Source organism: Vollenhovia emeryi, unplaced genomic scaffold (assembly GCF_000949405.1).
Source record: "Vollenhovia emeryi isolate VEMERY1.0 unplaced genomic scaffold, V.emery_V1.0 DF939170.1, whole genome shotgun sequence".
Lineage (NCBI taxonomy): Eukaryota > Metazoa > Arthropoda > Insecta > Hymenoptera > Formicidae > Vollenhovia > Vollenhovia emeryi.
Genome location: NW_011967196.1, coordinates 398,278 through 425,710, shown reverse-complemented (window position 1 = coordinate 425,710; position 27,433 = coordinate 398,278). Strand labels below are relative to the sequence as shown.

The window sequence follows — 27,433 nt, the reverse complement described above, 5'->3', positions numbered from 1 at the left end:
GGTGCCGTGCAAACGCAGCGAATCAGTCGAAACCGATCATCTTTCTCATTTCAGCCTGTCTGTTATTACTGTCTGTCGGACAGGCTGGCGTTTCAGATCAGTGGCAAGTAGCCAGACTGCTGTCTCGTGCCGCAAAATTATACGTTTTCGAAGGATTGATCGATACTCCGCTATTTTAATATAACATTTGTATTAATGCAACGGTATAACAGTGTCGGGCATTTACGGATACACTTGGGCCCGTATTCTGAATCTTCTTTTATCGATAAAAGCACTCTTCTGAGGTCCAGTTTCACAAACGTCGGTTAACTGTTAACCACAGTTCAGTCGACTTCCTATCTTTCTGTATCTTGTTATCCAAGAAGAGACAGAGGGTCAATTAATCATGGGTTAGCGGTTAAACGACGTTTGTGAAACTGGTCCTAAAAGTCCCAGTGAGAAATGATTCGTCGAATCGACATTGTTTCGATATCGATCGACCAGTCATTTCTTGCTGGCTTGTCATCAGAAGGTTTATCAGCCACTTTTAGAGGCGCTTTTATCGATAAAAGAGGGTTCAGAATATGCGAGCTTAGACTTCGAGATGCATTAGCCACTGGAGGGACATTTTGGCTACGAGTCTCGTCAGCAATCGTCACGCTCGATCGGGCGTCACAATTTTGCTTATCACGATTTTTGCGAGCGACACTCGTGAATTGACGAGATCGGGCTTTACGTTGAAGGCAAGCGGAAGCCCGAAGCTGACGGGCCACTTCTGTCGCGTGAGAACATTCGTGGCGCTTCGTTCGGGAAGAAATATACGCCGCGAAGAAAGTAAACGAAGACTTTCTGCTAAGTAGAAACTCGCGAACGCTAACGGTCAATAATCGCACAGTGGCCAGTAAGTGTAAGTGGCGTACTTACACTGTCTACATGTAGAACGCTGAAACTGTCATCTCATAAGTAGCGCGGCTAAATTAACATAAAGAGAGACAGAGACATGGATTATATTTCGTACACCTGGACCCGTAGTCTGAAAGTCATTGTAAAGTTGTTTAGAGGACATCTTCGTCCGTCGCGACGTCCTTTGGACACCTTTCAAACGTCTCTCGGGCACCCATGCTGTCCGAGCGATAGCTTAATTACTACTGTAAAGTGATAGTCTAGATATTCTAAGCCGCGATTACTCTGTTTACGCGAAGACGTCCAAGACTGGTACGTAGCCGTTTAAGAGACACACGACACAGGTATACCGCGCCGTAAGTTTGTGCAAATTTGTACTCTTTTATGAGGAAAGTGCGGCGACATGTTCTCTCTTCGTTCCATCCGTGCGATTCGCAATAAACGAGGTCGCTACCTTGGAATATTTTGCTGAAAGTATTGAAATCGACGAGCAGTGAGACGAAGGTTACCGAATGATTACCGAAGGTGTTGCGTAAATGTGAATCTCCCTTATGAAATTCAATGCAATATGAAATATCAGGAAAGTTAAAGTACACATTGAAAAGCAATTTAAAAAAAAGTTGAAGTATTAGACATTACGAAACTCTTGCTGAACTTGACTAAGACAAATTCTTAAAATAATCTCTCGCCGAATTTTCACGGAGATAACGAAACGGTCGAGAGGGGATTTTCAGCAAAATTCCATTATATTTTTAGCAAAATGTTTCCGTCTCTTTTCTTTTCCTTTGTTTCAAAGAACTTGTCGCGCCGCTTGCAATGACGACTTGCAGTCGCACGCTATTAGATCGCTACGATTTCACTTGTTTTCGCGAAAAGAGGGAACTGATCAACGCTAAAATATCGCGGCAGCGGCATCAACATATCGACTAAATGATAGAGAGCTCCTGCTGCGATGACGCTATTATCATTTTGTCACCGCGGCAGCGACGAGATCTATCGTGTAGATAGCGAACGAGAGAGAGAGAGAGAGAGGGGGGGGGGGAGAGAAAGAAAGAGACGATTATGTTTGTAAGGGATGCAATGTACCTAGTTTTTAGGGACCTAGATAAGGCAAAGCTTCCTATTTTCTCGCCCACGAAAGACATCCGCGTTTCGGCTGGGACGGCTGGGAATGTTATTACCTGAAATTTGTTTCACTATATCTTTACAATTGTTACACTATTGTAATACACGAAATCACTCATTGACGTGCCGTGTAAAGTGTATCGAGCGGAGCGTTTTTGAGTCTGATCTAATTTTATTGTGTACCGACCGCGCACTAGTAATGCGGTGGGTCGAAAGAGAGGTAGAAGAAAAAGGGGGGTAGAGAGAGACGAAGAAAGTAATTTAGATTTCTTCGCATACTTTTCAGGGAGTATTTTATCAAATTGATTCTTGCGCGCGCGCGCGCGCAACACACACACACATTCACACTCACGAAGAAAATCTAATCCTACCCGGCCGGTGACGATCGGATTAGCGTAATAGTGATACTAATATTAACAATATTAACAATAGTCGTAACATGTAATCATTAAGCTATAATCGGTGTTAAGGTATTACCGTTAATAATTTGATACTCGTTAGCTCCGACCGCTCATATAATCATCCTTGTACTTTTCGACCGACTCGCTCACGGTAGTCAAAGGACTTGGTCAAGTTGGAGCCGCCCTCGTAAAACAAAGGGCGAGACAGGTATTGTGTAAGTGCAAGCGCGAGACGGAGAACGAGCGGAGAAGAGATCTCGCAATGGGGCGTACAGTGTGCACGGGTGAATTAAAAACCGGAAGATAATTTCTATCTGAAAATTCCAAAGGAAACGGCAAGGCGAACATTTCTTTTTCCCCCAACTTCACTCGAGTCCGCCTCGTAATCTTCCACGTGGAGGCCACGATAGGCGTTTTCGTCGCTGATACACGCATTCGCAACAAGTCGCGCTACTGCCCGATCTACAATGGAAATTACGTTGAGGAGAGGAGATACGTGGAAGAGAAGAAAGCATCTCCGGAGGCGAGACGCGACGTGTCCGCTCCAGACGCGCGATTCCGTGCACGGCCACCGACAACGTCAAATATAGTTTTTGCGCTAGTAATTCTTTTTATTAGCTTTTACGAACAAATTAATACCAAGATGAGTTGCGGACCGCATAGCAGAACATTTTCATACATAAAACGCTCAGTTCAGAAGTCAAATAAAAAAGATATTGGTATTTGACATTTTCAATTCGTAGTTTTAACTAAATTTGAAATTGGCTTTATAAAATTGCAAAATTCTTCCACACGATTAAAGTACGCATAAAGACAAAACCGCTCATATAATCGTCCGTGTACTTTTCGACCGACTCGCTCACGGTAGTCAAAGGACTTGGTCAAGTTAGAGCCGCCCTCGTAAAACAAAGGGCGAGACAGGTATTGTATAAGTGCAAGCGCGAGAACGAGCGGAGAAGAGATCTCGTAATGGGGCGTACAGTGCGCACAGTGTGCAAACCCAGGGACAGTCAACTTTATATAAAAAGAAACGAAGAGAAATTAAAACTATCGCTTTATAAATGATTGAGGTCGGGTTCCTCAATTTTTATACCAATATCTTTTTAATTAGACTTCTGAACTGAATGTTTTAAGTATGAAAACGTTCCGCTATGCGGTCCGCAACTTGTCCTGGTATTATTTTGTGCATAGAAGCTAATAAAAAGAATTACAAGCGCAAAAATTATATTTGACTGTGTCGGTAAAAAGGACGGCTGAAGGATTCCCTTAACGCAGCCTTTTTACACGATAGAAAAGCTGCGCGAACGTCGTTAACGGTATCGACAGTTGTCGGTAACCGTGTACGGAATAGAGCCCCGGCGCGGGCGAGAATAACGTCCCACTTGTACGCTACGTCAATTTCGATGTCAATGTTGTCCTCTTCGTAGCTCGTGTACATATATACATATATATATTTAGGCCGTAAGTGTATATATTTTATACTGAAATTGGTAACGCAGGAGAGTAGGATTAATAAGGTCATACTGACAGTTGAGAAACCAAAGGATTCGCGCGCGATTTCCGCGCGTTTGCGGGCGAGGGAGCGAAGGAGGGAAACGAGAAAGAGACGCGCGTTTCTTCGCGGAGCAATTCTTTTCTCGACGTTATCGAAGCAATATGAGACAAGGCGGAATATAATCAGTCACATTTAATACATGTAATGCCATTACTTTGATTACTTTTCGTTTGCTCTTTCCCCTCCGATGTCGCTTGAATGGCATCGCGAACGTGAAAACGTACGAGACGGATAACCGGACGTCGTTACGTGCGAAAGATGTCGCGTAGTTAATGCATAATGCGGCTAGGCTTTTACTTTTTTTAGAGACTCTGGCGCACTTGAACCTTTCCGGAAATCATATTCGAACAGAAATCTCAATATGCCTGTGCTGTGCCATGTTTAAATTATTTATCTTTTTATCACGTGAAACCAAGGGCGAATTTTGTGGATCTTTTAGGTACGTCAAAAAGTTATACTTGTGTAGTAAAATCGCGGCTATTAAAGACATTAAATGTTACGTCGTTGAAATGGATTCTCGATAGAAAAAGAATTGACGAGTAAATATTTCTCTTGCGTTTATCACGCATTTACGAGACTTATTTATCTTTTTTAAACTCATTTAACATTAGAGCCGTTGGCTGTATGAATATCTTTTAAAAAAAAGGGAGGAAAAATTGGATCGATTCAATCGTTTACCATGCATTGCAACAGAAATTATACAAATTCTCCAAAAATATGTCGTCATTTTGAAACAAAGATTACACAAACTAGTAATTTTAACTGCATTGGTACTTCTGGTGTTTACCGTATGCTCATCCGCGTCCACTTTCTGATACGTTGCCTGCTGTATCCATTTCCATTTCGCATGTCCTTCTCATTCTTATGGCGAATAATATTTTTAATTTTAATTAACAGCGTTTTTTATTTCCACTTATTCGTGCATGCACCTGCTCTTAATTGTCGCCCATGAGAAACACTTTTTTTTATTGAACAGCGAGAAATAAAATTCTATTACACTGTACATTCGGTACCGATTACCAAACGCTTCATTTCCACAAACAAACGCACTCCTACGTAATGATTGTTAATCACATAGCGGGATATATATATTTATCTGTGATATTTTCCTTTGTATTAGTGGAAAGAAAGAGTTCGACTTATTTCAATTTAATTGAGAACGAATTGGAACAGGACTTCTCGATCTCACGACAGATGAATCTTTTGTATTCTAATGCTATTGAGACTGTTCTAGATTAGAACTGCAATTGCACAGACTCGTTTGTATTTGGAAGCGGTAGAACAGATTTTTCTCTTTCTTTTTTTTTTAACTTTTCATATTAATAATTTCCGTATTGTATCACTTCGTTTAATTCCTGCAGCATTTTTATAGCTTTCTCTTTTCATAAAGTACAAAGTGTCAGATGGAAAAATATTTAGTTGCCTGAAAAAATTAAGATAGACATTATTAATCTATTTTAATGTTGTTAAATTCGCGATAATCGGCGAAAATATTGGGAAACGTGAAAAATCGAAACTTATAGTCACCTCTCGTTCGAAACGTTTACAAAACGTGGTGCTTGAAACTTGAGTGGTCCAGGAATGTAAAATAGATAAACGCTTCACGGCATACATATCTACGTTTTGATTTCAGTTTAGGGTTCCCTCTTCCACAATTATTTAGTGTATTTCATACGTTCAACTTTTTTATCGCTTTAATTGTAATTAGCCTGCGGCTTGTAGATCGTGTTCTGCAATTACGCACGCTACTTCGCGTCCACGATCGGAACGGCGTATACAAGTCCAAGGAAGGAACACATAGGTTTTTATAGCTATCGATATAACGAGGATAAGTAATATTAGCTACTAAATACGACTTATATCCCGTAATTGTAAGGGAGAATTTAGTTCAGCGGTATCTTAAGGTATAACAAAGAACGCGAGACGAAGACGCAGAGAACGTAGTTCGAAAAGGATCGGCCGACAATCCACGATTAATTTCGCACTTCCCTAATCGATCGAACCGACCACGACTTCTGCGTTTCGGTTCAATCAGTGCGCGCGAATGCGAATCGTCGTTCTACGCTCATCTACCTTGAGGGGTGATAATAGTCTTTTCACGATATGTAACATATATTTATACACAATGTCACGCGCTCTTTTTGCGTACGGGCGTGATAAATATCTAGCAGATACGACTGTGTTATTTGTACGAATAATCTCATTCGAGGCACAGGATGTCCATCATTCATGAATAAATAGATTTCTTTACAATATGCAACTGGTTAAAAATACTCCACCAGACACCCCTTTAAATAGTTTTAATTACACGTCTCTGTAAAAAAAATTCTACGTTTCCTTAATCGCACATAAACTTCTTTGTTACATAATTGTCGCGAAGCTGAATGTATAGTATTTTTAATTGAAGGTAATGCTCTTCTCTAATGCATTTCTTTTAGTCTCTTCTTAATTTGCACATTTTGCAAACTTTATATTGAAGATATAAAGAAAAATTACAAAATATATTGCAGAACTACACCCTAGTAGTCAGTGTTTGCTGTTATCTAAATAAAATTATATAGATGATTATCTAGATAAAATTTTAGCGTTATCTTATCTTTATATAGATAATAAAAATAAGTATTATCTATATCTGCATCTTAGATGAAAGAAAGTGTTATCTTTACTAAATTATCTAAGATAACGTACAGATAATTTGGTTTAGGGCCACATAAAAATACTGAACAGTTACACTATTTAAATATGGATGGCGTTGTAGACCATGCATTTATGTGTGTGTCATATAATTTAACCTGAATATATTCTATATCCCCCTTAATAATTTATATTTTTCTATAATTTTTTATAACTTTTTCTACTACGTTTACATGAAGTCTTAAAGATATTATCTGAAAATTATCTAGATGAATCATCATATACTTTTATCTTTTATCTAGATATATTCAAAACGAAATCATCTTTATCTTATCTAAGATAAATTTATATATTTTTATCTTATCTTTATCTAGCTAATTTTAAAATCTATGCACAACACCTGCTAGTAGTAAAGGGTTGGGAAGTAACTCGTTACTCGTAACAAAGTTACAGTTGCAGTTACTTTTTTGGCAACTCTAGCTTAACTCCGTTACTTTCTCTCCATCTGTAACTCTAACTTAACTCAGTTACATTTTTTCGATAACTACCCACCCTAGTAGCACAGTGCATTGGATAAACATTGGCCCAATATTTGGTTGTATTGGGCCAATGTTTAACCAATGTTTGGCCAATGCACTGTGCTACTAGGGCATACAGCACAGATGGTTGCAGTTACATCGTAGAAACGTTGCAATCTTGCATGCAGAGACATTGCATATAAAATTGCAAACTTTCGGTAGCAATATTGCAGCAATGTTTCAAAAATAATGAAAATACTATATTTTCTATTTAAAAAATGTTCTATTTATTTTTTTATTTATTATTTTATTAATTTGTGCAACGTTGCTGCAATATTGCAATCTTGCAATGTAACATTTCTGCAGTCTTCCCGCAATCTTTCTGTGCTGCGTCAATCCGCCGCGCATGCGCGAGCAACGCGACCAGTCCGACATCAATGAGTGGATAGACAGGTTCCCTTTAAATCGCGAGTACGTCAGGTTAGGTCCGCGACGAGTGTACTGGCTGCTGCTCGTGACTTTTCCTAATTATTAATTATACGCGCGTTTTCTAAGACCGCGGCTGCCATTGGCGGTCTACAAATAGACGAAAGATGCTCTTGAACTTCTGCGACCCCCGCTTACGCCCGGAGATCCGATGCAGCGCCGTTAGCACAGACGGATACGAGGTGAGCAATCTGATCAGCGGCTCCGACAAGGGCTACCTGGCCTACTCCTGCATCAAGCCGCCGATCGACATAGACATCACCTTCCTCTGCAACGTGTGGCTCAGTCACGTGCTGATCTGGCCGGCCGTCGGGCCGCAGAAGTCGTCGGGCTTCCGGCTGTACTCCAGGAACACCGACGACGAACAGACCCCCTACACTTTGCTGTCCAGCGGCTTCCTGCGTCCCCACGACGCCGGATTGTTGTTCCACCCGGTGGACGTCGACCCCACGGGGATCCCCGCGCCAGCCAATTTCTTAAGGTGCTGCGTCAAGGCTTCTGTGGGCTATCTGTCCAAGTACACTCATGTGTTGCGCATAACAATATGCAAGACGGAGAAGTCAGTGCCGGCGCTGGGGAAGGTCCAAGTGTGGGGCACGGTATCTCCGCGCTGTGGGAAAGATGTTGTAGCAAGCGTGTACACCTTGTGGGCCGGCGGTCAAGCTCCGCCGGCATCGCCTGTAGTGGAATTGAAAGCTGACGCTAGTTCCGTAGATGCCGAGAATAATAGGTACATGTAGTCATAAGTCTGGTCTTCATAGCTGAACTGACTGCGCCAGTTCAGAGTTTATCTTTCTCCCTCCACAGTAGGATAAACTCTGAATCAGTGCAGCTAGTTCCGCTATAAAGAACGGACCTTATAATTGCAGATGTATGTACGATTATAAATTAGATTCTGTGTAACATTGATTGCTGGTTAATATACTTTTTTTGTACGTACGCAGACTGAAGAGCACCGCGACCCTTGAAGTTCCCGAGAGCTTCCTAGATGCCATTACGTGGGAACTAATGACTCAGCCGGTTGTGCTACCCAGCGGTAAAGTAATAGATCAGACGACACTGGAGAAACACGGGGAGAATGAGGCAACCTGGGGTAGGCCGTTGTCGGATCCGTTCACGGGCTTGCGGTTTAACGACGACCGTAGACCAGTCATGGCGGCCGCGCTCAAGTCGAGGATCGACAAATTCCTCCTGGAGAACAGCGATCGGAGCGAGATAAAGCAAATGCCGAGGGTCCTAGGCCGCGATCCGGCCTCGGCTGCGGCCGGAGACAGAGGGATAATCGAAGTACCGAAGTGTGTGTTGAATAATTCGTTGAAAAGGACCGCTGAAGATGTTAAGCCGAGTGCACGTAAGCAGACAACAGACAGCAACTCTCAGTGTGCAAAGAGATATTGCCATAAATTGCCGATAGCGATTATGCCTAAACCACCCACAGCCAATGCTGCAGCAAGATTGAAACAGCCCACGAAGATTCCAACTTCCTCCAAGTTAGCTCGTAACAATTCTCAGAACGGGGACGATGAATTAGATGTACCGGCTAACGACAGTTTCGTAGATAGCAATTTAAACACTCTGCTGTCCAACACGAAACACTTTGGCACACCGGGAAAAGTAGAATTACATACGCTATCTAACAAATGTGATTGCTGTAAAAATAGTATCTTTTACAAGCTTCCCTGTAAACACGTAGTATGCAGAAAAGTATTATTGTCCATTGAAAATAGCCAGTGCAAATCTTGTGGATTTTCTTATAAAACGAGCGAGATTGAACGGATTCACGACGCTATTCTAAACAGATAACAGATAAGAGCGCAATGCGAATCAATATGATTAAATCTTTTAGCATTTATTACCTGCCAGATTTTGTCCACAGTATGCAAAATATATTATTGTAACACACTGAAATCGTTAGATCAATATTACACGATAGTTTTCCAGTGATAGTAGAATTGCTCGCGATACATTTTGGCACATACAACATAACTTATATTCATGTAAAGTTGTGTTGCAATTGTGTGTGTAAATAATACATATAAAAGTTTATTTTTTATCTCTTACATATATAAATATGTGGGACGTGATAACTTAGAAATTAAGTTTATGTATTGTTTTTTAATTTGTACGTTTTTGCACGATTTTTTAAAGTAAGCAACGTTATTATAAATACTTTACAGAATTCATATACCTTTCTCAGCTTACTGTACACTAGATTTTATAATAAATTTATACATTCTAAACTCATAATGTATACTTTATACATAAAACAGAAGCGACAATTTTGTGCAATGTATTTGAGTAAAAGTAGAGACAGGCATTCGATTATAAACATTTTGGAAACTCCGAGTCTTATGTTGACTCGAGAATTTGTGAAATTACTTTCTTCTATTCATCTTTTTAATTATAATACTGTTTGCACGTAGCTTTAGAATGTCGTTCCAAAAAGCATGTAAATGTATCATCATCTTCAATATTTAAAAGGCATATCGAATTTGAATGCGCTTTTGAACACTGACGTACGTAATATTTGGAATATTTTCTCAGTTATCACACATTATTACAATCGTCTGGAAATTTGATTACAAAACGGCGAAACCAGAGCATTGATTTTGTCGCTTGGCAATGTTGAACAGTGATAATAAATAATTGCGAGTGTCCGGGCAGACGTAAAACGTAAGCGTATGCTCGGGATGCGGGGACGCTCTCTCGAAGATGTCGGACTGTCTGTCGCTATTGGTCGACACACTGGCCAAACCAGTACTGCTCGTCCGCACGTATTCCTCAACTCGCGCCCTCATTTCTTGGTTCATCTTGAAGAAAGGAAATAAAATTACCAGTAGGTTTCTAAAAGCCAGAATAGCAGAACACCGCAACCACATAAATAGAAACGCCAAACAACATTCATCACTGACCATAGATTATCGTTAAATCACGAATTTGCATGGGACAAAGTGAAGGTCTTAGATGAAGAACATAGCTACAGTAAACTACTCGTGTCCGAAATGATTTTTATAAAAAGACATCAGTAGCCTCAATCTCCAGAGCGATACCGACAGTTTACATCACGTTTCTCATGAGTTTACGGGGAATCTTGCAAAGATTTGAATTTCCTGGTCGATTGCCGCGTCGTAGACCGAGTGTGCTTTACGTTCATGACATTAACACTGAGTTGGTGACCGGTAATTCCCCTTTCGGGCTTTTTCTAAATATTTTAGTTCGGGACTTTCCTTTGTGTGCGTCAATATTCGCTGACACGTCGCCGGACTTGGTGAGCTCGTCAAGTAATGAATTGAGTAACGTCTCAACGTTCATCCGATATTATAATTTCAGTAGTTCGAAAGCGCACAATGTTTGTTACCATTAGTGGGCATTGTTCCTTCATTTCACACAGGATAGAGCTCTCCTAGGTCCGAGTGTTACAGCGAGTAGACGTTAAATTGTATACATGTACGTTAACACAATTGTCACAAGTTTATCCGATCATGTGTCTATTCCTCTTTACATTTCTTATACGACTATACACTTTTAGTTGCTGAAGATTATCCTAAATAAGGATCGAAACGTTCATGATTAAATACAATTATCGACAACTACAACGAAGTGTTGATTTCTGCGCTTGGTTCTCAAGTAGCCCTGCCTTCTTTTAAATAAAATTACGTTTACATTAGATTTGCACGATTTTGTATCTAACATTTGTGAATTTTACCTCGTGCTCAGCCGGTGATAGTGGCCTGCTCAATTGAATAGCGGTCGGTGGACAGTAGAGACATAGCATTGTTGAATCCGTGATGTGATCGACGCTCGTCAGTTCCTTCAGCGAAAATATTCGTTCTACGCTGTCCTCTGCCATGTTGACGAGTAATAAAGCCTGCCGCGTGAGAACGAGCGTCACCGCGCGATTGCTGCCCTGATGAATCACGTAGTCCGCGCTGGTCACATGAAGGATGCTGTCGTGACTGTGATCCAGTAGAGGCGACAGGCGCCAGGTGTACCGCACGGATGTGCTGTTATTGCCAGTGGTGTACTGAACGATTGGCCTTTGACGTGGCTGTAAAGATGCGTAACAATTGTCATGGCAATGAAACGTCAGACTGTAAGATGCCTGAGAGACGCCTGTTGCTTGAATTTACCGTAGGCAGCGAGTTCCATCCGGCTCCTTGCAACAAACCTTGACCCGTGAGAGCAACCAGCTCAGCGGCACCGCTCAACGGCTTGGTGACGACGCCGACTAAACCGAGACCGACTCCGGTGACTAGACTTTTGGTCGTCGCCTCACCCGACCACACTTGCTGCAACGGATGATGCGCCAAGCCCGCCACGGCCGCTAATTAACAATCAGCTATTGCACTCTGTATGGCACAACATCGCACACGTTCTATTTGAAATAATACTTTTAGAAAATTACCAAGCAGACTCATTCCAAGACCAGTTAAGCCTTGGTAGAGTCCCTGCGCCATGCCTTGAGGGCGCATTCTGCGCGACTCCTCTTGCCGCTGAAGGTGTTCCTCGTCCAACGTTAAACGATCCAAGTTCCGCGCGACGCTGGACGCCAGCTTCGTTACGGAATTTACGGTACCTGCGTACGCGAGTCGAGATATTAATTATTCATCCTTCTCCAAGTGTTTGGAGCAATGAGATAAACATTAACAGTTACTGCACCTGCGGTGACGTGCTTCATCAGACTGGCTGACCCGTGTGTAATTCCAACGATAAAACCCCACGGACCCTGCAGCAGTCCTTGGAATGGCATTGAGACAAAATCTCTCAGGCCAGATCCAAGCGCCTGCGCCAAACCTCCTGGCGACCCAAGTATCTCCAGTGATCCGACTACCCAGCCTGACAAACGGATGTAATATCGGTTGGTTATTCCGTCATTATATCCAATTAGTAATATAAAATACTTGAGCGTTTCTATACGAATGCATACCGACCTGCTCCGAATATGGCGCCGGATAAATAGTGCATCGTGAGTGCATTGCCAAGTCTGTAAGGAGTGGTCAGCAGGTTCTTCCTCTCGAAGGTGCCGAAATACAGCGGGGAGTGATCCAACGCGACGTAGAGTCGCATAGAAGTGTGAACACTTAACAAGATCGACAGCGGTTCTATCACAAAGTTCTGCAGTCTCAGCGGTTTGCTTAAGATTTTCGAATCGATCATGATGTAGTCCGGTATGTACATTGCGTTCGAGGCAGCTATCGTTTGCATCTTCTTAAGACCGTCACCCAGCACCAATCGCGACGGTATCATCGAAGTCGCGTAATCCAATAGTTGCGTTATATACGTGTCCTCGATATACGCGCTAATGGGCGCGATTTTCATGCGATATTCCTTTGACGCTGCAACAGAAGGAAATACATGTACCGTCACTCGTGAAATAAATAATATTTATCTGCTAAAGGAAAATATTCGTTATTTATATATTCTTCTTTTATCGAGATATAATTTCATAAATATTAAGTACACACCTATCATATTCCCGTTTATTTCCCAGATGTATTCGATGGCTATCAAAGAATCTTGCTTGATCCTCTCCATATTCGTCGTCAAACAGTTATTGCTATAAAACGCTATCTCCCTGTTGGGCAACGGATTCTGATTTATCAACACCACGGGGAAGTCGAAGCCTCCTTGATCGAACAATTGATTGTCCAACTGCAAGTCGCCTATGTAGCAATAGAGGTTGATAAATCTGGCCTTAGAATTTACGGTGACGACCAAATCTGTCATGGACAGGCTCGCGACTTCGATTCTTTGTGCGTTTTCATTGACGTCGTGAAGGATGACAATGGTACACGCACGGAGGTAAACAATGACGGAGCCCTCCCTCGAATTAGTCGAATCGCCGGGGGACTTGAAACGATCCTCGTCGGTGCAAGTTTTTGTGTCCGCCATCTTCGGAATCAATTGCTTCGCGCTCGAGCCGAGCGTCTGTTCCGCCGCCAGGATATCCTCCTGGGCCGAGAAGAAGCTCGTCAGCGACGTCGAGCTGCTCGAACTTTGCACGTACGACAGTAGCTTATCCTCCTCCGATCTCCTCAGTTGAGGAGGATTATTGTACACGGTGTCGTGATCTCTCGCAGCGCTCTTCTTTCGCAGCAATCTGCTCCTGATGTCTTGAGCGGAGATCTCAATTTGCGAGATGGGCACGATGCTTATGTGAGTGGTGTAGCAGCGATTGTGCATTATGAGCTTGACGTCGCCGTACAAGGGTAGCCGTAGGTACTGATCTATCGGCGTGGACGACAACGCGGACAGATTTACGCCTCTCGACCACCTTAGATTCGCTTTCTCCGCCACCTGATCGTTCTGCACGGTGGAGAACAGCAGCACGTTCGACGCGCTTGGGACCGCGGTGTCGGGTAGTCTGTTACTGACGCAGGGAAGGGAGTAGTGGGACGTTGCTCCGCTGTCGACCTCGCATATCCATGCGAAGTGAGCGCTGTCCGGCAATATCTCGTTCCCTCTTTCGTCGGCCTGCCCCAGCAGGATCTTGAAGCCGCAGGCGTTCTCGATCGACAGCTGCGGATGGTCGTCGCTGTGTATCACGACGAACGTGCTGCCCTTGTCCTCCTGCGTCGTCACGATGACCGGCACGGTGGAGGAACCGTTCGGTATCACGACGGACCTGCGACTCATGGCCTGATCCACTCTGATCGGACAGGACCACCTGTGGCCGAGGCTGAGGGATACGTACAGCACGAGCGGCTCGGCGTTGCTCTCCGTGTGCAGGGTGTACCACTGCACGATCGGCGTGCCCTGCCTCTGATCCTCGGACGGCGAGATATTCAGGCTGCAGGGAGTGAGGTCGTGGGGGAGTTGCAGATCCCGCGCTTCCTCGTGCACCGCGAGCGTGGCCACGCACAGTTCACGGGGCGTCAGATTCGCGATCACGTGGCTGCTCGCGATCCGCACCAGGCGCATGTCCTGGTGCATGGACGAGCCGACGTTCAGGATGGACACGCTCGCGCCGCAGTCCACGGACGTCTTGATGTTCCCCTCCACCGGCACGAGGCCGCAGATGCGGGGCATGTAGAAGCTCTGGCTCCAGTCGGGCCGCGCCAGCTGCAGCGTCTGAGACGTGTAGTAGGTGTCGCCGATCCCGACGCCCACGTGAAAGGTGCTCTCCAACTTGGGCGGCGTGACTATGCCGTAGTGGGGGATCTGACAGAGCTCCGTGTCCTCCGACACCAGCGAGACGTGGCAGCCCAGCGAGTTCATCACGAAGCACCAGGGCTGCAGTTCCAGCAGCAGCGTGCTGGAGACCAGTCCCGCGTCCTGGTATCTCACTTGCACGTGCGTCTGCGGCTGTTCCGCGGATATCCACTCCTCGGTGTCGTCCCCCTGGAAGGGCCACTTCACCTCGTCCTTCCTGTCCTTGAGCTCGTGCAGAAGCTTATCGATGTCCTCGACCTCGGGTCTGCGGAAGAATTTCCGTTGATCCACGGAGCTGTACGAGAGCGGCACGTAGGGATTCGACGCGGAGACCCCGGACTCCAGTTGAAACGTCAGCTGGTGGAAGTGCTCGAACGTGCCGGGGCAGTACAGCTGCTGACACTCGCCACGACCGTTCACCATCGTGCTGGACGACGTCTTGAGAGACGGCGTTTCCATCTGCACTCTGGCCGGCACCGGTAGGTGCGACTTGATCATGTAGAGGGGACTCAGTACCGCGAGAATCTTCATTTTGTCTTGTATCGTCTGCGTCACAATCCGTACCCAGATACTCAAAAACTGCCCGCGCTCTTGAAGAGGCACTTTGACCAGCCACGGCTGGCCCCATTTGATATTGGGCTGCAACGGAATGTCCCCGGTCCAGGACAAATGCGTCAAGTTGGTGAAGCGTAACCGTATAGCCATCTTCTTGTTGTTTTCGAGCATAATAGTGGACGGAAAGCTTTTGCCTGGTATAGGATACACCTCCTTGGAGACTGTTACCTTAGAGCCAACTTCCTCCTCGTATTTTACCAGCCTCATCTCGAAGTTATCCGTTAACTGATTGGAGATCACGAGCTGCCCCGAGAACGTTACGAGCTTCTGCGTGGCGGAGAGCGGCGTGACGTTCACGAAGACCGCCGTGCTGATCATCGAATTGTTGAACTCTATCACCTGGATCCCGTCCTTGTTAACGGGAAAGGGCCGGCTCCACACCCAGGCATTCTCCTCGATCGATATCCGTATCGTCTGATTGCCGATCTGCCGCCAGGAATAAAAGTTACACTGCCTGCTCTCGAGAAGTATGCTATCTCCAGTGCCGCTTTGGCCGAAGCGTATCGATATATTGCTGTCGTTGGCTATCACGTAACGCGTCAGGACGACCACGCTCTTCTCCTCCTCGTCGAAAGACGCCAGCCACAAATGAGTGGAGACTGCGAGGGTGTGAGTTATCGCCGGTCCCAGTTTCAACGTGAACGGGTTGCACGTTAACGACGAGTCCACCTTGTCCGACAACGACAGCTGGAATCTCCCCTCCAGGGCATCCAGCACTTCCTGCATAGTCAAATGACTGTAGTCCAACACGTGCACGCTCAGGCTGCCGCCGATGTCCAGCAGTATAGAGTCGTCTATCCACTTGTTGAAAACCAGAATAGCCCCCTTCTGCTCCACGGACATGAAACACTGTATCTCGGGAATCTTTCCATTCAGGGTATATTTGTCTAGCGGTGGCGGCAAGTTGTTATACACGCTTGTGTCGATGTGATTGTAGAGGGACACGTGGAGGACGCCGATGTTCAAGGCGATCTGTACGTTCGGTATTAACAAGGGATTGAAGTAGGAGTCGATACGCAGGCAGGCAGCGAGGGCGCGTGCGGAAACGATGCTTTTCGAGAGCGGCCGCTTGCCGTTGGACAGAATGACTACGCGCCACACGCAGGCCACCGCCCGCGCCGGTGCCTTCTCCGGCAGGTCCAGTCGGTAGGAGTCCGTTTCCGATAAGTAAAAGTCGGCATAGCGCTGGTACGACATGTGGTTGTCGCTCCAATACTCGAGAACGCAGGGAACTTTGTCGATATAATTGCCGTCGGCATCCGCTGCCTGTAACGGAGAGAGTCGATAAAACATACGTCTTTTCGTGTTCAAGCTGATTTCTAACATTGATCGGACACTCTCGCTTACCTCAAAAGGCACGGGAGATATGTGTATCCTTGTTAACATGCGCGATTGCGGGTATCTCCAAGCCATTGCTTGCTGAGGATAAATAAAGAACACCACCTGCAAACGGAGATAGGATTGAGACGTCTCTGGTTACAGTTTTACCAGTGATTCGTATGGTTCAACTAACTTGATAAGGAAAAGGCAACTCGTCCGCAGTGCCGTCGACGAACTGGAACGCACCAGCCTTCAGATCGTCCTTGTAATGCTGTTCGGTCGACAGCGCGAGTTGCTTTTCATTTTTATTTTCGCCCGTAGACAGCGAGGCGAGCTCGCTTAACAGTAACTGGCAATCTCGCATCACCATTTTCATAATTTTTATCTGATCCGGCCCGAAATTGAGATACAGACTTTCACTGTCCGCCTGTATTTGTATCTGCGGAGTGATCTCACTGCTGTACGAAGACTCCCAGAGTAAACAAGTCGTTACGTTGCAACACCACGGATTTAATAGCACCTTGATATTTCCATTCAAGATGGCGGACACAATGAAAGAATCTATCGATATATTCGAGTATATCCTGTCTGGTCTCAGAAGTGTCGATAGACTTCCATTTAACGATGCCAAACTGGTAATAATTTCTGCCCCGGTGTCAGTCTTTAAGGATAATACAATCTGCCTTGTGTTTAAATGTAAATCAGGAACACTGAACTTCCTCGATCTTGTCGGCGCTGCTAAATTTTGAGAATCCGTATGCGTAGTCTCCCTCTCCGCGGGTACTTGCGCAACGTCGTCATCGATGAAACACGATAAAACCTAGAACACAGACGCAATGTAGAACTGTTGGAAAATGCACGCGAATATATTATACATTCTTACCTTATTTCGTATGTCATAGAGTTGGTTGAGCCGAGATAAAGAGAGATGTACTTTCGTCGGTCGTCCCATTTCGATGAAAAACTGGCGGTTCTTGCATAGAATCATTTCAGACTTTATTGTCGCGAAAGAAGGCGGGATACCCGTGTCTGGATGTGGATCACCATGCTTCGTTTCTATCATATAAATTTTGAAATCCTTCTCGCTCGGTATTACGTTCAGATTTTGTGCATCACCAAGCGCTGTTGTCACATCGAAACAGGATATCTGTAAATTTCGCAATATTTAATATTAGCGTATAAAATATTTAAATTTATATCAAATAATGTTTTAGTTTTTTGTAAATGGTAATACACACTTGTATCTTCTTAGATAAATGTTGCTGAGAGAAATAAACATTTGGTTGATTGATCATCAAGTAAAGTAATGGCTGCTTTACATTGTCGTTATCTTCTTCACAGTCAGTTTTGTGTATATCCTAAAAAAATAGTATTCACAATTTTAATAATGTTACAGTATTGCAATCGAATCAATTAATCCCAGCGAAACTATTACTCACTGCGTTATCCTCTAAATCGAGGAATGTACTCTGGACCTCGTACAGGATAAATGTTATCTTTCCACAGTTTACCAAAAACTCAAATGGTGGAAGAACCATAGTTTCAGCCGTGGATCTTCCCTAAAGAAAAATATTACTTTTAATATAAATTCTCAACTAAATCATAAAACGTTATTTACATGTGCCGATAACTTACAATTATCGTTGAATGCATGCTGGACATTTCAAAATCGACACCACTATCTTTTGTGAAATCGATATCTGAATCATCTGACGTCTGTTTCAACCAGCTGATAGGTTTAATGCTTGGAGCTCCCGAAGGAAATCTCTGAATCGTGTAATTAGAGCTATGTCTCTCATCCATCTTCTCGAAATTTCCAGACAGTAACGTTATAAATTCATTATTGAGCGTCGATATTAATTTAATTTGATCTAAATTTATTGTCAGTTCTATGTCTGTAATGCAATTCACTTCAACGGCACTTCCACAGACTATTGTGTCTCCTTTAAATGTGACAGCTGGTGCAATAATTAAGCAAAGATCAAATCTGGAATTAAGTGTTAAAATTACAATACTATAATTATCATAAGCTTTTGCACGTGTATTAATTCTATTACTTAGTTAATACTGGAGATGTTGAAAAGTATGGATCTAGGCTGCTACCATTGCCAAGCTTATTCCATTCCAACGCTGGATTCTCATTCATTGTATACAAGTACGATTGAGACATTCTCTGGAAATAATGACGCTTGTATCAAATCTGTATTAATGTTTCAAGAATTGTTTTTACGTTTTAACACCAATAAAATATCTCCCTAAGAACTCTGGAGAAAGAAACAACAGAGTTTTGATAGTAAACCTTATTAATGCTCAGCTGATAATTCTTCCAAGTAGTGGTATATGCGCACACTCCCTTAACACTAATTTGATACTGACGATCCTCTACAGCCGAACCAGGTACATTTAACATATTTGCTCGAGCAGCCAACTGGTATATGTCGGTTCGCAACGGAGTCCTACAAATCGGATTTTCCGCATCCGGCGTAATGCGAATTCCGTCCAACTATATAACATACAATACTGAAAGTAAGTTTAAATATTTAAGTCTTCAATAAGAAAATTACGCAAAACGGTTTACAACCTGAAGCATCAATAAATCGTGTTGCAATTTGCTCGTGTCAGTGGAAGTTGGCATCATGAGACGAAAACCTTTGAATTCTAAATGTATCAACGGCAACGATTCATTGTTTAAGTTGGTTATATCAATTAATGGCGTTGCCATGTTTCTATTACGGATAGATTCGCTCTTTTCAATAGATGAGCCCAGGCACGTAAAAGGTTTCACCAGTTGAGTATATTTGCTAATTACACTAATTGGTAAGATTATATCGACCATTTGCATTTTGATAAGTATTTCAGAGATGTAGCCTTTCGTAGACAATGTAGAATCAAGCAGCAATTCTTTCTAGATGTTCGAATATCACAGAGTCAGTTTGGCGAATAGATAAATGATATTATTCACTTAAGCATGGCTGGATAATTAAGTTAATTTAATCAATGGCTAATCACTGTACCTTCTGAGGCTTGTGACGCGCGTGAGTACCCCAACGTGTATACACATTTCCCGATTTCGCACGGGTAAGTGTGAAACTTAGGAAGCCAGAATCATCACCTTTCTCTAAACTATCTTCTCTTCCACAGAGTACCAAACCGGCATATTCACCGACATCCCAATTCGATGCATATGGACCTCTATCCAATCACAACACAAATACGCAAATTAAACAATTGTTGCGTATACTAAAAATATTTCTCAGAATATTTTCGGCCAAGACTTTGATATACACGTACAAGGAATATTTAACAGAAATTAATTTACCTAATATAATGGAATATCGTAGCTGTTGTTATCTTATTCTTCAATTGCATATAAACCGATTGCAAATCCAACGATGTTATAATATCTTCCAGTTCTAACATTAATTTCAAAGAAGACGTGTCTTCTTGCTCCATAATGTATAATTTAATCGCTACCTTCGTTATAGTCCACTGAATCCAGGCCGTTACAACTAAGCCATCTTTTTCTGCAAAACTTGCATATTAGTGACAAAAACAAATATAAGAGATAAATACATTAGGCTTACCATGTCCCAGATCATCCTTCGACGTAGACATGGTCGAATTGGTGTCTTCCTGATATATTATTTGAGTCGGAGTGGACGGAGTTTGAGGTATAGCAGGCAGAACAACTTGCATTTCGTTGCTCATCTGTGGTACGATTATATTGTCTTTCCGGGAGTCGCATAAAGTTTGTAGTACTTTCATGACATTTGAAATTATGCTGCTCATAAAAATAACCTGAGGTACACAGGCGTGCGTTGAAACTTATATCGCTGCAATATATAGCATGACAAAAATAAGGGAAAGTTTTAATTAATACCTGGTCCTCCGAAAGCGAAATAATGATAGGCGAATTATCAATATGCACACAAACGCTTAAAGCGGTAAGTGTATTCGACTCGGTCGCAGCTGTCTTAGTTGTAAGAGCTACTGTAGCATTTAACGTAACTTTCTTTATAAAGTTCTTTTGCGTGTGTTGTTGTAACGTGTAACAGTGAAAATCGATGAGACTCAACGTCCATGGGAAACTTTGCATCCCTGAAACGGTAATAACAAAGTTGTACTCTTCATTTCTCGCAAATGCTATATTATAAACTTACTATGTGTCCACATGGATTCTGGTAGTTTAGCAGGGAGACTCTGTAGATATGGGCTCAGTATCTCAGCGTTTAGATTAGACGAATGTATAAGAAGACTTGGTAACTTTATTATCATTATTTGTAGATCTGAACTTTCTATTAAGGCTCTGTCCTTCGCTTCTTCTATGCCTAGTAAGATATTTTATTAATTATTATATATTAAAAGCTATCATTGTATTTATCGAAAAGGTACGAATCATTAACAATACTAATCGGAAACTATGAACGAGTCTACAAGTAATTTGATGCTTATCTTTTTATCTGTACATAATTAGAATATTTACCATCAGCTCCAATACCACTCATTGTATTAGACGGTATATAAATGATAATGTGTCCTATATAACCATTCAGCACAAGACTGCACCACCACGAATACGACTCTGCTAATCTGACCAAGAGTCCCGATTTCTGTAAGTTCTAGATCATTTATTTCTATCTTTAATATATATGCAATATGCCACATTGCGTTAAAAGAAATCGCATTTTTGCATCAATAAACACAGTGATCGATCGATACATTTGCGAATAATTTTAGTACCTGTTGTTCCCCCTCGGTTTTAAATTCACTTTTCTTTTGCGTTTCATCATTTCGTAGCGTTTTCGACTTTTCTGTCACAGCTGATCTCTTTTTCTCTTTGTCCGACGAACTGTGCACACTTTCGTGTAGACTCGCAAATTTTTTCCGCGTACCCGTATCGGACGATGTGCCTTCTGTAACTAATTGCTGGCTGTCTGAACGCAATACATGCACACTTCCCGACTTGTGATAAGTAGCCTGATATTCCAGCCATTCAAAGAAAAGTGGGTCCAGGGAAGCTCTGATTTCGGAAATTTTGAATGAAACAAGCGATGGGTGTGTTTGCGTTTCAATGTTTTTAGGAAACTGTACTACAATAGACAACAGCGGTACATTTCCCGCATCACTAAAAATACAAAGGTCCAATTAGTAAAAGTCTTTTAAGCTTCAAAAATATTGTATTACAACTAAACTACGTATTATATGTATGCAGACCTGCTGTCATGATTTTCTGGACCCGAAAGAATAAAGGCTTGTTGAGAATCACTGAGAGCGAAGACTTTTATAGAATTTACATTCACTTCATTCGATATCGTAACCGAAGATGATACGTTCTTGCAATTTATATTTTCCAGGTATAACTCCAAGTATACTGGACCTGTAATGTACAAAGAAAATTTTGTATTTTAAGAAGTAAAGACTAAAAATTTATAAAATGCTAAAATGGAGTATTCAGTATTCGCATACATCTCTCTTGACAGGCATCGTTAAAAAGGGTAGAACAGGTGAGTGGATTCGTTGTGCTTGTAGGATCGAAAACAGAAGTTATAATGGACGCTGCGGCCATTAACTTTGCCTTAGTCCCCGTGACAGTAATACTATCCGATTGAAAGGAGTATGACTTTTGAATCATGTCTATGTCTCGCCAATATTGAGGATACAGCAATATTTTTGAAGAAGCTTCCACTGAGTAAGGCATCACTATTGAAGTGTCGCAAATTTTAGTTAAGTGGAGTTGACTCTTCACTCCAGTCACCTATAAATATTTCAATATTAATCTTACGAATACGCACGATGAATATTGTGCATAAACCTTTGCTCACTTGTATATCGGTAATCGCATGGCACTGGGTGAACATTTCCGGTGACAACTCTGTCAATTTTGATGCACAAGCTACGAGTCTAAATGGATACATAGGCTGTACTACGGTAGCAATTGCTTCGTCGCATTCAATGCTTACAAAAGGATCATCTGTAAGAGCTAGAGATAATGGCGTAATCTGGAAAGACGTTATTCATAAATATATCTAAAAAATACCACTAACAAAAAAGATGTAACAGAGACACCTTACCCGGGTTTCGATTGTTTTATGTTGTCGTGGTATCCCCGTGACGCAATGATCTGCCAATTGTAATTGCAGCGATGCCCTTTTTAGTACAAATTTTGTTTCCGTCATTGATACATTTTCCCTGAGCGCTTCATATTCCTCCAATGTGACGGGAGGCAATTCATCGATGAAAGGATCTAAAATTTTAATATGGATATAGAATCCCACTGGCAACTTTAATTTACGTATTTACCTGGTTTCATTACAAGGTAGGGATTGTAATCGTATTTTGCAGCAGCTTGTTTGATGGTATCGATACGATGAAAAATCCCGGAACACAATCTGACTGTCAGATCTCCAGTTACATATCTTATCACTCTGCGTTCCGGAAAATTGCTGCAAAAAACAAGTTGTTTGTGAGAATTCTCTTTACCTCTTACACGTGATTGTTTAAAACTTTTTCAAACACCTGTATTCAAAATTTGATCCAAGCTCGAGCAATTTTTCAGGCGTCACTTCATCGGACAATTCCACATAATAAACATAATCCATCACAAACGCCGGACATCTTTCTAATAATTTTTCAACTGAAAAAGATGTAAGCTCTATTATTTTTTGTATATATAAGAATAAATATTATACGCGTTTCAGATAAATTATATTATACCCGAAAACGTCGTCAAATGTTGATCTATTCCTTGTTTGTAATCCCTTTTCTTGCCCTTATTTTCCGCTGCCTCCTTGTCAAACAGTGAATCTTTCAAATGGTCGGTATTTAAGTTTCCAGCTGTTACGTAAAGAGGCGGCTATAATATAATAATTTACCTCTCAGACATTCCACATTTAATTTCATATCTAACAATAGTAATTAATCACCTTACCTGCACACCGTCAGCAACTTCTACATGTCCGCAGCTGCATGTCCCTCGCGGATAAAGCTGAACACATGCTACTCCAACTTGGAGACTCGTCATTGCTATTCCTTGAATTAAAGTGTCTATCACAACTCCGTTTAACTGAAGCGACAGAAAGGATTTGTACCTAAGTTTTCGAGATTTATAAAATATCTGCACTTTGACACTCTCGACAGTCTGCGAAAATGGATAAAGTTCGTTTTTACATTTCCACGCTTATTTAAATAGAGGTAAAATTCTCACCGAAATATATTACGTTCGTTACCTTAAATGTTAAAGTAGCATCGTCTATATAAACGCCTAAATGTATGGTATGACCAGAATATGCCATTTGTTGTTCGGCAGACCAATTATTGTCCCAGTCAACAGGTAGAACAGATGACACCATTTCCCAAGCCCATCCTCCCCATCCAACCGCATCCGTGGAAGTGCCTACTATCTGATTTGTGTCATCTGAAATATTATAATACATAATATACATTTTCAGAACATGTGAAACTATTCGCGGCACAGCAGTCAAAAACAAATGTCGAACCTTGTGCAACGTCGTCTCTATCGTCCATGGTAATGGAAGATTTTTCCCTGCTCGGTGGAAATTGCTTCGTTTGCAATGCCAATACCAAGGCGCTCAATCTCAGGAGCATCGGTACTTGTTGTTCGGTCATGCTAAATTCCATTTTCTCACAGTGAAGATCAAGTCTTGTGATAGATGCTCTCTTCGAAGTGTTATTGTGATAGTTTATAATCATTCGGATTGTCATTGAACATCGATACAAAACGGGATCCTGTATTAACATTCAAATCATTTAGTAAGACACGTTTTCACGTCTCCAAGATAAATGTGAGGATACGTCTTCAGAAATACCTGATATATCTCTATCTTGCCGGATGCATCCATTTTATCTAGACACAGTGTCAGGTCTTGGATGGTAATAACTTTCCTAAGCATTACTTCTTGAGTGTTGACCTCTGAATATTAATTAAATGTATTGAAAATGAGCATAATTTTATGTTAATAAGAATTTTGGACCCCGCGATTGTACATAAAAAATACCTACCGGCAAACGCTGGCTCCCATTTATTGTCGACAGTTTGCATACTTAAAAATCTGACATTTATGCTAAGCACAATGTCCTCCTCCACGTATTTCAAGATGAGATTGTTGCAATGAATGGTAATATTATTAATAACTTTTGTAACTACACTTTTAATATATCCAGGTGGAGCCTCCTCTCTGCCACGGAAAATTAAGTATTATTTTAACAACCATTAATAACTGCCATTTAAAGAAAGAAAAGTGTAACCAGATAAATAATACTACGAAGGAAATGATGAAGTTTTATTATAATTTCAATTACAAAAAGCGATACATACTGCTCAATCTCCTTCTTCTTTTGTAACGTCGTTGTATTGGTTTCTGTGGTATTCTCATCTTTTAATTTTAAGATACACTCTATAAAAGAGAAATAGGCAATGTATTAGCAGAGGAAAGTCCTCTATTACGAGACAGGAGTCTAATGTGAGATAGTAGGCTTTCAACGTCCAAATTCAATGACAAGTCTTTTTGCGCAACGATTACACGACCGGCAATCAATTTTTTTCACTAGACAGATTTCACTCCAAGGGCAATAAATTCATGGTGGAACCAACAGATGATGCCTATTAATTCAGCAGAAACTCCGCTATCACATATTAGGAGCCTATCTTATAATAGGGGACTTTCCTCTATATCTTTAAAAAATATATTTTTATATATTAGATAATATCAGAGAGAGAGAAAGACAGAGCTGCTACGTACCTATGGTATTAATGGTAACAACTATTGGCTCAGATGTAATTTTTACCCAAGGAACGTGTATCAACAATTCGTGTATATGGCCACTAACAAAGACAAATGGAAGATTAAGTTGCTCCTCCAATACCTCTAATCGTAGATCCAGATTCTGAAACGACGCATCTCCGCCCCACAAAGATACCTAAAAGAAACGTCACTCATTCTCGGGTATTTTGTGGAACCGTCCGGTTCCAGAGGAGAAATCAACGCGAAAGCACAAATGCTGACTCGCTTCGATACTTTGGAACAAGCGCAAGCACAGTCGTGTGATAGAAATTATTCTACAGCTTTACTCCTTTGTTCCCACCGTCCTGCTCCTTGTCCCAAATTATCGACATTGATAACAGAGAGTGCGAATTTGCAGAAAAAGTATACAGCAAAGTTAACACGAAGCCCAGCGAGATTCTGTATGCGTGTATTTATACCTGCGACTGTTCCGGCTTGAAATTTTTTACATATTTCTCTACATAGCTGAGAATCACCGGTGTTATATAGGATTCCAACTTAAACATCGTGCTTGGCAGAGCAGGACGTTTAGCATATTTTTACAAGTTCTCTCGAACGCAGACACACCACCAATTTGCCTTGTCAAGAGCTCCTCCTCCGCTTTCTCATAATAACGACATGTTGCACGCCATCGATCTATGCCATCTCTCTGTTCAACGTAGCAGCGGCCAACAATTTGGAATAAATATTGTATATCCTGATATAAACATGTAGATCTGTCTGAAAATTGCAAAATAAGCTCTGTGTAAGTTACATAGATCATTACACGGGATTAGATTAGAGGCAAAGAACACTTATACCGTTATGCAATAGAAACGGCAAAACAGAAGGGAGTTTTGCACTCGGACGAGTCCACGTATCTAACAAACAACGGACGTTTTCAGGACTACGTTTGACGCCAAACAATAGCCTAATGCTTTAACATGACACGCCAAAGAGTGGCTCGATCTCTCAACATGACAGATCAGCTCGTAGGGCACGTCGAGCGTACGCGAGACACGACCGAGCTCGTCGAAAAAAATGTGGTGACGTAAATCGACGTGGAATCGCATTTTTAAAAAATCGTTTACTCGTTAATCGATAATCACGCGCGAGGGAAGTGGGTTGAATGGAGAATCATCGTGAGGCTTGGGAGAGAAAACAGATTTATTCGTGGCTCCCCGACGGACGGGCCATTCGCATCGCGCTTTACGGCGCGGGTGCGACGGCGCGTCGTCGCGGAAATATCGGCATATACGTGGCACGGAGTGGCACACAGCTGATTCGCACCTGCCAGACGACCCCCGCGCGGAGACACGTCACGAAACTGTCACACGAGCCCGTTTCGCGCCACGCGAACGAGAGCAGCGGACGGGACGCGGCGGCAGCATCGGTGCCGTCCGCCTGACTTGGAAAATTTCAAATTGTTCCGCCTCGGTCGTGGAGAGATTGTCTTGCGATCCGTCCACGCGTACGCAGCTCCGGCTAACCTCTCCGCCGTACGAGAGTACCGCTCGCGTTGCTCGGGCCAGGCCGCCGCGGCATTGACGTGAAGTTGGCCGCGACAAATCGTAGGCGAACACTCGGAGCGTGCGCGTTGCGGCTGAATATTCACGGCGCAGCCGCGCCGATACAATTGTCCGTATGCTGCGGTGTAGATTAAACGAGATGGAATTTACAATAAGCGCAGAGCCCTCGAAATTGCGACCCTCCGAGTTCTTGATTGACGTTTTTGATCATGGTCTTTTTTACGGTTCTTCGATATTGCTTTGATATTTGAGAACTCGAATTCAAACGCTTAACCACGCCGCTCGCTCTTGCGTCCATTCGCCGAAAACGCGGGAAATATAAATTAAATAGTACTTGTCGAACGACTTGCTTGCACAGATAATCTGTAAAAGCCACGAAAGAGTGTCAGAAAATAAAGCATTTCGTTATTCTCATAATAATGACACAGAGTAGAAA

General features: G+C 42.5%; 2 protein-coding genes and 1 long non-coding RNA gene across 8 annotated transcripts; 2 read left to right on the top strand and 1 right to left on the bottom strand.

The window, feature by feature from the left end:
• The first annotated feature begins 394 nt into the window (after positions 1-394).
• On the top strand, positions 395-6,218 carry LOC105563848. The gene is made up of 2 exons (XR_001009075.1): positions 395-2,754; positions 3,715-6,218. It is a non-coding gene; the product is annotated as an uncharacterized LOC105563848 (long non-coding RNA).
• Positions 6,219-7,539: 1,321 nt separating this feature from the next.
• Positions 7,540-9,504, top strand: LOC105563846 (RING finger protein 37). The gene is made up of 2 exons (XM_012015788.1): positions 7,540-8,331; positions 8,546-9,504. Exons 1-2 carry the CDS (start codon positions 7,709-7,711, stop codon positions 9,402-9,404), a joined length of 1,482 nt encoding a protein of 493 aa, XP_011871178.1. The 5' UTR covers positions 7,540-7,708; the 3' UTR covers positions 9,405-9,504.
• Positions 9,431-27,155, bottom strand: LOC105563847 (vacuolar protein sorting-associated protein 13B). Of its 6 annotated transcripts, XM_012015791.1 has the most exons (40): positions 26,759-27,155; positions 26,290-26,349; positions 25,909-26,209; positions 25,448-25,625; positions 25,024-25,102; positions 24,708-24,883; positions 24,515-24,618; positions 24,185-24,434; positions 23,915-24,102; positions 23,617-23,826; positions 23,403-23,541; positions 23,205-23,322; positions 22,989-23,131; positions 22,760-22,932; positions 22,511-22,687; positions 22,155-22,443; positions 21,903-22,065; positions 21,429-21,813; positions 21,172-21,307; positions 20,849-21,016; positions 20,569-20,786; positions 20,273-20,486; positions 20,008-20,212; positions 19,703-19,880; positions 19,270-19,593; positions 18,988-19,191; positions 18,746-18,861; positions 18,324-18,675; positions 18,128-18,247; positions 17,927-18,046; positions 17,572-17,835; positions 16,882-17,508; positions 16,716-16,811; positions 13,067-16,634; positions 12,533-12,937; positions 12,261-12,437; positions 12,007-12,177; positions 11,732-11,925; positions 11,308-11,649; positions 9,431-10,411 (listed from the first exon to the last, which is right to left on the bottom strand). In XM_012015791.1, the coding sequence occupies exons 3-40, from the start codon at positions 25,993-25,995 to the stop codon at positions 10,181-10,183; spliced, it is 11,289 nt and encodes a 3,762-aa protein (XP_011871181.1). In that variant the 5' UTR covers positions 25,996-26,209; positions 26,290-26,349; positions 26,759-27,155; the 3' UTR covers positions 9,431-10,180. The 6 variants fall into 6 exon arrangements, with proteins under 6 accessions (XP_011871181.1, XP_011871179.1, XP_011871184.1 ...); XM_012015789.1 differs by lacking the exon at positions 26,290-26,349; XM_012015794.1 differs by lacking the exon at positions 26,290-26,349 and having other exon boundaries at positions 17,572-17,661.
• Positions 27,156-27,433: the final 278 nt, after the last annotated feature.